The sequence below is a fragment of the Eriocheir sinensis genome, chromosome 13, assembly GCF_024679095.1.
Source record: "Eriocheir sinensis breed Jianghai 21 chromosome 13, ASM2467909v1, whole genome shotgun sequence".
Classification (NCBI taxonomy): Eukaryota; Metazoa; Arthropoda; class Malacostraca; order Decapoda; family Varunidae; genus Eriocheir; species Eriocheir sinensis.
Genome location: NC_066521.1, coordinates 16151763 through 16162140, shown reverse-complemented (window position 1 = coordinate 16162140; position 10378 = coordinate 16151763). Strand labels below are relative to the sequence as shown.

Below are 10378 nucleotides of genomic sequence, written 5' to 3'. Positions count from 1 at the left end.
TTGCGTGTGTTTTTGTCTGGCTGCGTCCGTGTGTGTGTGTGTGTGTGTGTGTGTGTGTGCGTGTGTGTGTGTGCGTGCGTGCGTGGCTGAAGATACGTGTGTTGGGGTAATTGTGTCGCTTTTCCTTGTTTTTATAATCTGAGGGAGAGGGAGAGGGAGAGAGGGAGAGGCAGAAGGAGAGGCAGAGGGGGAGGGGGAGGGAGAGGGAGAGGGGTAGGAGTAGCGAGAGGGGGAAAGGGGGAGGGAGAGGGGAAGGGGGAAAGGGTGAGAGGAAGGGGAGGAGAGGGGGGAAAGGGGGAGAGAGAGAGAGAGAGAGAGAGAGAGAGAGAGAGAGAGAGAGAGAGAGAGAGAGAGAGAGAGAGAGAGAGAGAGAGAGAGAGAGAGAGAGAGATTTTTCAGACGGGAAGTGTGGCACGTAGTGATTTGCGCTAAGTACTTAATGTTTTTTTCTCTTTCTTCGTCTCGTATGTAACGTTTCCCTTTTATTTAGTTTTTGTTGGTGTTCCTGATCTCTAGTTTTTTTTCTTTCTCGTGGTTTCGTTTGATAAGAGAACATGGTTAACTCCAAGAAAACAACGTCACGCTCTCAGCACTTTATCGAGGCCCATACATACTCCCTCCTTAATACCCTAAGCCTTAAACAGCTCCCGAAAGAGACCTACTACAATATCATCTGAACCTTTTCGAACCCCCTGTAATATGGAGTCCTAGCCTCTCCAAAACTTACACGAATTCCTTCCTAAACGGCAATTTGAAGATTAATAACACTATGAAAGCCCCGGAGAGGACCCAGCACGTCCCCTCTCAGCATCACGGGCGCCCTAAACGCTGTCTAGAAACACTGACAAAAAGACTTAACAGACTTCGCTTCTTCGAAACTTCCGTGAAGAAAGACAAGGTTCGGGGCACAAGACAAAGCTTCGCGTAGCCTCGGTGCTGATCTCCGTCACATTAGCCCTGGAACCTGTGCCTGGTAACAACCCATTACCCCGGGAGACAAGGCAGGTGCAACATCCGGGTTATCACAGTTTACCTTTCTCCAGGTTTTCTCATGCCCGGACCGGGAAACGAAACCAGGCTCACTGATTCGTAGCTAGGTGTGCTAATCACTGCACCACGGAGGAGCTGAGTCTTTCTGAAACCATCATAAAATCTCAATCCTTCGAGTCCTCAAAGACCAACCAGACCTCAAGCGAACAAAGCGAACAACTCTTCTTTGGATCGTCTATAAACAACACTCTTCCTGACCTCTACGTATAACCTCTCACGCCTTCAACATGACTTCGAAGCCAGAAATGTTTTCTAAGCTGACCTCCTCCTGCAGGGACTTGGGGGGCACGCGCCACAGCTCCACCGAAGACTCGTTGGTGTGGCGCCACTCGAACCGTCCGGCCAGCTCCACCGCGGCGTCCGGGGGATTGAAGATGAGGGTCCGGGGCACGTTGTCACTGCAGGGGGGAGGAGGAGGAATGGTGTTGGAAGGGGAGGAGGAGGAAGAGGAGGAGGAGGAAGAGCAGATGAAGATGAAGATTACAATGAAGCTTACGATGAAGAAGAAGAAGAAGAAGGTGAAGAAAAAGGAGAAAATGACGATGAAGAAGAAGGAGCAGGAGGAGGAGGAAGGAAGGAAGGAAAAAATGAAGAACAAGCGAACGAACGAACGAAAGAAAGAAAGAGAAAGAAAGAAAGAAAAGAGGAAGCAAGAAGAGAAGTAAAGCGGTAAAAAAAGTGAATATATGATTGAAAGAAGGGAGGGTGTAAAGAGGAGAAGGAGGAGGAGGAGGAAGAAAAAAAAAGAAGGGTGACAACTCAATCTCTAATATTTGTCTCGTTAGATGATACGGTCGCCAGTTGCTTCTTCCTTTAATATCCTTTCACGCCTTCTGTTCATTAAAGCCAATTCATGTACTTCTTTTATATATGGTTCTATGTTCCTACTTCACACACGTTACCATGATATAGGTACTAGAATAAGAGAGGCAAACGAAAGGAGAAATAACTAAAGGCAAAGAGGAAAGAATAATGATGTTGCATGATATAGAAAAAAAATACATAGAAGGAGAAGTAACTGGAGGAAGGCTGAAGGATAGAAGTGAACAGTTAAGGAAGGAGAAGGCGAGGGACTTACCAGTAGACGGAGGCGTAGCAGGACACGAGGATGAGCGGCGTCTCGAAGAACTTGAGGGAGTAAGTTCCTCGGTAGTGTTCGAAGAGACCCTTGGCGTAAAATCCCAAGCACTGCAGAAGGAGGAGAAGATTTAGATAGTACGCAGGATAAAAGAAAGAGACAAGAGAAGAAGGAGGAGGAGGGGGAGGAGAGAGAGAAAATTAATTGGAGAAGGAAGAAGATAGGAAGGCGCAATGGTAAGGGAAAGAGACAAAGGGAAAGGGGCAGGAAGATGATAAATACGTAGAGGAAAGAGGAAGAATAAGGGAAAGAATAAGAGAACAAAAACATGATTCGGGAAGGTTCGGAGGATGAAGAGGAGAGAGAAGAAAGAGAGAGAAGCAAGAATTGGAGGAGGGAGTTGAAAGGGTACACGTGAGAGAAGGAGGAGGAAAAGGAAATAGAGAAGAAAGAAAGAGAAGCAAGAATTGGAGGAGGGAGTTAAAAGGGTACACGTGAGGGAAGGAGGAGGAATAGGAGAAATTGGAGGAGGAAGAGGATAGACGGAGGAGGAGTAGGGAGTTCCATTAGTGCAGGTGAATCGAGTTTGCCTGTCTCCCATAAGATTAGCTTCCCCTTAATTAGTTTATATCACAATTGCCACGTCGGGGTTGCCTACATTAGACCCGCCGGAGCCTCGTTAGGTGTCAGGTAACGTCGTGGCCTCGGCTCACCTGTGGCTTACCTGAGGGTGGCCGGGCAGGTGAGGGGCAGGTAAGACTCACCTTGGCCAGCACTTTGTAGGAGTTGTTTTCTTCGTTCTCCCCCGACAGGTTGATGTAGATGACGTGCGTTGTGTTGGGCTGCGGGGAGGGTCTCATTAGCAGGTGACATGGACAGGTGACATTGGACAGGTGACATGGGAACGCTTTCACCTGTACTACGTTAAGAAACATACAGTATCTCTTTGTATCTCGATTTTTTTTTCTACTTGTTAAATTAGAAGTTGAACGGTATAGTATTAGAACATTTTAAACTCCACCCGATATTGACCTCTCGTTTGGTCACTCTAAACTATCTTCTGTTGTGGGAGCGGCAAGTAGCGGGCCTTTTTTTTTTTTTTTTACACTTTTCGTTGCCCTTGTGCCGACTTTTGTTGTAAAAAAAAAAAAAAAAATTACATGAGAGAAAAAAATCGTTTGGGTGCCTGTTTTACACGAATAAGAGTATTTTTTGAAAGTTGTGTTAAATGAAAAGTTAGATAACATAACAATAGAACAGTTTGAACTCCATCTATTTACTTGTATCCCGAAATTGACCTCTCTTTTTGGCCACCTCTTTTGATTCTTTTTTGTAGGAGCAGCGAGTAGCGGGCTTTTTTTTTTATTATTGTTTCCTTTTTTTGTGCCCTTGAGCTGTCTCCTTTGTTGCAAAAAAAAAAAAAAAAAAATCAACCTCACACTTGGTACCTGGTTATTGTTTCCTTTTTTTGTGCCCTTGAGCTGTCTCCTTTGTTGTAAAAAAAAAAAAAAAAAAAAATCAACCTCACTCACCTGGTACCTGGGTATCGGGTGCTTGAAACAGGGGTGGATCGTTATCTTCACCACCTTCGCCTTCAGTATCGTAGCCATGAAATCAACCGCGTAGGCGAGGTCCCAGTGGCGGCGCATGTTGATAGTGGGCTGTGGCAGAGTGTTGAGGGGCCGCTTGCTGTACGTGACCTCCTGTTCGAGCCCCGACACGTGCACGCCGCCCCCGCCCTCGTGTCTGGTGCGTGGAATCTCCGGGATGATGATTTGGAGGTTCTCGGCGAGGTGTTTGAAGCGGGCGTAGAGGTCCCAGTCGGCGTTCTGTTGGGGGATTGTCCTTCTTAATTTGAGGGAGTGGTCTGAGGAATGAGAGGAGGGAAAAGAGTGTGGAGAGGAGAGAGCTGCAAGAAGAATGAGTGGTTGCAGTTGGAAGAGGAGAATGAGTGAGTGACCTGATGATAGATAGACAGGCAGACAGACAGACAGACAGACAGACAGACAGATAGATAGATAGATACATAGATAGACAGAGATAGATAGAATCACCCCTTTCCTAGTGGTCACAATTTGAAATGTTAAAGAGCAAACTTGGCACCGGGTCTTCAGAAACTCCCGGAGACTCCCTTTCCCTCCTCCTCCTCCTCCTCCTCCTCCTGTTTTGACCGCGGCCACACACACACACACACACACACACACACACACACACACACACACACACACACACACACACACACAAGGGCGGCGAGCAGGACTATTCTAAAGCGTTCAGTCACCGTATCTCTAAAACTATTGGTGTTTAAGGACATGAAATTCACACACTCCGAAATTGTGAGGAATGCGATTTTTTTTTGCTATTTTTAGGGAGAGTAATTTTCTTATAGGCACATACATAAGAAGGAAGCTGTCAGGAATATGCGATTTGTGGTATATTTTGAGGGAATGGCATTTTCTTACGGCACATAGCTATAGAGAAAAAAAAACAAAAACCAATGGAGCCCCCAATAGAAAGACAGTAAAATAAAGTAAAAAAACAACAACAACAACAAAAAAAAAACAGGTAAGTTGGCTAATATATGAGTAGATAAACAAATAAATGAAATCAGAAAAAAATGCCACTATTATTCTGCAACATTCTTTGACGAGTTTATTTTCCTTAAACGTAAACTCGAACGCCTGTCCTTTCCCACCAGTCAACCACCCCAGAACACCAACACTATAAATAGACACTGGAACACTATAAATAGACGCGACAGGAACGGGAAAACAACATGTAACAAAGAAACAACAGACGAGAAACCGAGGTGACGGGACGAAGGGTACACACACACACACACACACACACACACACACACACACACACTCTCTCTCTCTCTCTCTCTCTCTCTCTCTCTCTCTCTCTCCCCCCTTCCCTCCTCCCTCCCCGCTCTTACACCCACCTGGTCGAGGGGCGCCCAGTCTGTCAGCATGCGCGCGGCGTGTCTCCTGCTCGTCATCCAGCCGTAGTATGGGTAGGACTGGACGCGGTAGATGCGGTGCGGGTCGTTGGCCGTGTGGGGGAAGGCGTTGTAGTTGTAGGCGTTGACGCACAGGATGGTCTCGTCCAGACTCATGAGAAGCGAGGTTTGTTGGAAGTAGCTGGGGGAGGAGGAGGGGGGAGGAGAGGGCGTGATCCGGAGTGAGACTGCGATTGGAGGAGGAAATGGAACAGTAGATTGAGGAGAAAGAAAGTAGGAGGGAAGAAAATGGGGTGAACATGGAAGAGAAAAAGAGGGAAAAGAGTATGGCGATGAGAGATTTGCAAGAAGGATGAGTGGTTGTAATTGGAAGAGGAGAAGGAATAGTAGATTGAGAAGAAAGAAAGAGGATGAGAAGAAACTAGAGTGAGCACATGAGAGAAAAAAGGAAGAGGAGAAGGAGTGTGAAGCGGAGAGAAAGAAGAGAAGGAAGGAAGAAAGAAAGCTGTGATGGGAAGACAAGAAATGGAAGACTGAGACGAAAGGAAGATGAGAAAAAAAGTAGAAGAGGGGTGATGACGAAATGCGAAGGGAGAGAAAGAAGAAAGGCGAGGAAAACAATTGATATTTATGAAGGAGGAGGAGAGAGAAGTGAGATGAGGTATACCGTGAAGAGAAAAATCATAATCAAGTGAAGGAAGAGCAGCAGAAGGAGATAGACGATGAGGAGAATGTTGAGGAAAAAAAAAAAGATTGAGGAGAGTGAGGAAGAGAGAGAAACAGCAGAGAAATAGCAGAAGAATGACGAGGAGGAGGAGGAATAGGAGGAGGCGATAGTAGGAGAATGGTGAGGAGAAAAATAGGTTAAGTAGAGTGAGGAAGAGAGAGAAGGCAGAAGAATATCGGAAGAATGACGCTGAAGAGGATGAGGAGGCGACAGCGGTACAAAGGCAGAAGGAAGGGACTTATTGGCCAGGCGATAAGGTATGCAGGGCGAGGAGCCACTGGCGGCAGAACGACGAGCCTGGCAGGGAAAGGAAGTAGAGGAGAAAGGCATTAAGGAAGTGAAGGAAACCGAGAAATAAGCCGAAGCAAATAGGTGTCACGAGAGGAAAGGAAAGAAGGAAGGAAAGAAAGATGGATGGAATGAAAGAGTAATCGAACGAAGGAAAGGACGAAGGAAGGAAGGAAGGAAATAAAGAGCGAAATTGGAAAGGAACTAAAAGACAGGGAAAGGAAACCAAGTCGGAACAGTGCAATATGGAAGGAAGGAAGAAAGGACGGTAGATAAGTTAGAAAGGAAGGTCGATTGGAAGGAAAGATGGAAGTAAGGTAGAAAGATAGTAAGGTAGGAAGAAAGGGACGTTGGTAGGAAGGAAAGAAGGAAGGAAGGAAGGAAGCAAAGGAAGGAAGGAAGCAAAGGAAGAGAGAGAGGAAGTGCACCAAGGCAAAACATTCAGAAAGAGAGGCAAAGGAGAAGAGGGGAAAGTAAAAATGAAGATAGAAGGAAGGAAGGATGGCCGTTAGGAAGGAAGGAAGGAAGCAAAGGAAGAGAGGGAGGAAGAGATTACCAAGACGAAACATTCAGAAAGAGAGACAAAGGAGAAGAATGGAAAGTAAAAATGAAGATATATAAAAGAAAGGAAGAATGGCCGTTAGGGAGGAGGAAAGAGAGATGAAGAGAGCACCAAAACGAAGCCTTCAGAGAGAAACAAAGGAGGAGAGTGACGCGGAACAGGCCTCGCAAGAGCAGCCGTGAGGGCGTGACAAATGACTCGCCATTAATCACACACAAGTGACTCGGGTGGTATTCTCAGACGCTCCCTTCTCTCACAATAAATATTTCCAAATGCCACAAAGGTTATTAGAAAGGTTCCCATGAGTGTTTTTTCACGTTCATGGTACAGGAGCTTTGTCATATTACCACCAGGGTCATAAATCTACCCATGGAAATACCCACAACTCCTACGAAAGCCTTATCAAATGTGGGTGTGTGAGGCCTGAAACGTTTAAGAATATGGCCTTCCCTCCGCGGCCGAGTGACGGGGAAACAAACGACTCGCGACTCACAACCGACGCCACAGACTCACCATCGAGAGGCTAAAAGCTCCTCCTCGTTGATGCCAATTCGTTAGAGAGAGATAAAAAAAAATAATAAAAAAATAGATTCGTTGCAGTTATGTCAATTTGTTCGTCCTTGAGGGAAGATTAGTCGTGAAATACCTGGGTTAATAATTTTGTTCAACCTGTAGATGAGGATAAACAACTGAGAAACAAAGTAACAAAATTTTTTCTCCTTACTGTCATTTTAATCTGTTTGTCCATGAGAGCAAAACAACAACAACAAACTGAAATATCCAGGATTATTATTTGCTCAAGGTGGCGGAAGATAAAAAAAGGTTATGTGTACCTGAAGCGAATTACCTGATATAAAATGACCCTTTACAGTTATGTTAATCCACTCGGCCTTGAGAGCAGAAAAGATAGCCCATGAAACACCTTGATTTTTGAGTTTTGAAAGTGAGAAGAGAAGGTTTTGCCTGTGATGTAAGCTTTGTGAAAAAAAAATATACGTCCTACTGTTAAATTAATCCATTCGTCGTGGAGAGCAAATAACTTTAAAACACCTGAAATAATAAGTGTTTAAGGTGAGGAAGAGAAGATTTACCTGTGAGCCAGAACGTAGACTCCCTAATAAAGTCTAGCCAATACAAGATCATGGTCACATTAATTTGTTCGTCCTTGAGAGCAGATTACCTTTGAAACACCTGAAATAATTAGTCTTCAAAGTGAGGAAGAGAAGATTTACCTGGAGTCCGAAACGGAAACTCATCTGAACAAGTATTTAGCAAGCACAAGACCATACTATTACATTAATCTATTCGTTCTTAAGGGCAGAAACACCTGAGCTATTTAATTTTTGAGGTGATGAAAGAAAGATTTATCTGTGGACCTGAATAGAGCCTCACCTGATGAAGCCCTTAGCCAGCACAAGACAATACTGATACTCTAATATATTCGTTTCTAAGAGCTGACACCTGAAGTAATTAGTGTTCAAGGTGAAGGAAAGATTTACCTGTGGACCTGAACGGAGCCTCACCTTACGAAGTTCTTAGCCAGCACAAGACAATACTGATGCGTTCTTATATATCGTTCCTGACACCTGGAGTAATTAGAGTTCAAGGTGAAGGAAAGATTTACCTGGGACCTGAACGGAGCCTCACCTGATGAAGTCCTTAGCCAGCACCAGGTCGTCCTCCAGTATGATCACCTTGTCCGCCTTGGGAAATAACTTGAACATTGTCTGCAGGGAGAACTTGATGTGCTCGTTCACCCTTTGCTTCGTGCCTGCGTCAGGAATAAAAGGGGGGGAGGTGGGGGGAGAAAAATTGGGTTATAAGTCTCTCTCTCTCTCTCTCTCTCTCTCTCTCTCTCTCTCTCTCTCTCTCTCTCTGGTCATAATGTTTTTTTTTGGTAGTTTTATACGTTTTTCTGCTATATTTTGCGTTTTATCGTTGGTGGAAATACAGTAGCGTGTTTTTAATTACTTCTTATAGAGGTCATGTTTGTTTTCTTAGCTAATAATTTTGTGTGCGTAAAAAAAATAAGGATGAATATATAAGTAAAGGGAGGAGAGAGAGGGAAGGGAGATTGAGTTACTGAGGGAGAGAGAGAGAGAGAAGGTGTATGTATGTGCTTGTTTATTTGTTTGTTTGTATGTTTGTGTGTTTGTGCGTACCCACCTGGAATCCCCGGGTTGTTATGGGTGACGAGCGTAATGTTCAGGAGCCCCGCCAGCGCCTCTCCCTCCGTGTTCTCGCCGTCCACCAGCATCACCAGGGGCGTCTGTCCTCCCCCGGGGCCCTCCCATAGCGACCTCACCTGCCGCGCCACCATGGGGAACCTCCGGGCGGTCACCAGGGCCACGGGGATCACCTCCTCCAGCTTCATATACGGCTGGGAGTTTAAAAATGGAGTTAGGATGCTTAGTGAGTGGACGGGTTTTTCATTTGTGGTATATTTTTTTTGTATATTGCTGTCCTTTGTTGGCTTACGTTTAGTTATAGGGTGATGGAGTGAAGGTTTGGTTTATACTGTCTATATTACTGTCGCATATATTTGTGTTTTCTTAATATATTACTCAGCTGTTGGTTTAGGTTTAGTTACGGGGTGATGAGGAAGAAGGTTAGGTTTGTTTTGTTTATATTGCTGTCTCTTGTGTGTGTTTGTGTGTGCGTCTGTGTCCCGGGTGATGGAAAAGAAGGTAGATGGGATGCTAAGGGTGTGGAAGGGTTATTCATTTGTTGTTTTTCACTGTATATTGCTGCCTGTTGATGGGTTACGTTTAGTTATAGGTGATGGGGATGAAGCTTAGGTTTGTATTGCTTATGTTTCTGTCTCGTGTTTGTTTGTGTGTTTGTGTGTGTAGTTGTGGCTGGGGATGAAAAGGTAGGGTGTTGGGATGCTTATAGTGTGGAAGGGTTTTTCATTTACAGTTATTTCCTTGCATATTGCTGTCGTGTGTGTGTGCGTGTGTGCGTGTGTGTGTGTTTAGGTTGTATTAAGGGATGAAGAGGGAGGTGGTTATTTCCTTTATCAGAGCTCAAACGTTATCTCTGCACACGCATCGCCACGCTCCCCTCGCGGTATCAAGGGGAATCACGCGCCCATTGCCTCGACTGTGTACTTTGCATGCATTGGCCCGGGTAAGCGACGGCGGGCGGGCGGGACTCACGGCGGCGGCGGGGCTGAGGTGGACTGGGCGCTCGCAGGCACACATCTCGCCGTACCCTTCGAAGGACTCGCAAAACTCCACCTTCCGCGCCATCTCCGGGTCTTTGTACCAGGGACACTGACGCTCTGTGGGAGGAGTGGGTCTTAAAGGGGTGGCAGACATAGTGGTTTGTGCTTTGGGTTGAAATTGTGTGTTTAAAGCATATAAAAGTACGAATTATGTTTTTAAAGCTAAACACCACGAATTATTTTTAAAGCATATAAAAGTACGAATTATGTTTTTAAAGCTAAACACCACGAATTATTTTTAAAGCATATAAAAGTACGAGCTCTGTCCGCTTAACGCATATGGAAGTACGAAATCAAGGGCGTTAATATAGTATCGTGCTCTTCAAAATTGGTCGTTTGAATAGAAAAAAAATGTCAGATATTAAAATTCTGTGACAGATTGTGCTGAAAATATAAAATCGGTTCTTCTTGTTTTATTGGAAGTTAGTTATATATAGAAGAGAGGGAATCCAATGCATCTTCAACCGGATTTTTTCTTAGATGAC

General features: G+C 45.0%; 1 protein-coding gene across 1 annotated transcript in view; it reads right to left on the bottom strand.

Annotated features, from left to right (window-relative positions):
* Window positions 1–593: 593 nt before the first annotated feature.
* LOC126998275 (protein O-linked-mannose beta-1,2-N-acetylglucosaminyltransferase 1-like) overlaps window positions 594–10378 on the bottom strand; it is a 13516-nt gene continuing 3731 nt past the window's right edge. The window contains exons 5-12 of the mRNA XM_050859744.1: window positions 9826–9950; window positions 8834–9047; window positions 8315–8438; window positions 5073–5271; window positions 3661–3957; window positions 2893–2970; window positions 2129–2238; window positions 594–1448 (exon numbers count right to left, since the gene is read on the bottom strand). Coding sequence (XP_050715701.1) covers window positions 1265–1448; window positions 2129–2238; window positions 2893–2970; window positions 3661–3957; window positions 5073–5271; window positions 8315–8438; window positions 8834–9047; window positions 9826–9950 — 1331 coding nt within the window. The 3' untranslated portion in view covers window positions 594–1264. The remainder of the gene's footprint in view (window positions 1449–2128; window positions 2239–2892; window positions 2971–3660; window positions 3958–5072; window positions 5272–8314; window positions 8439–8833; window positions 9048–9825; window positions 9951–10378) is intronic.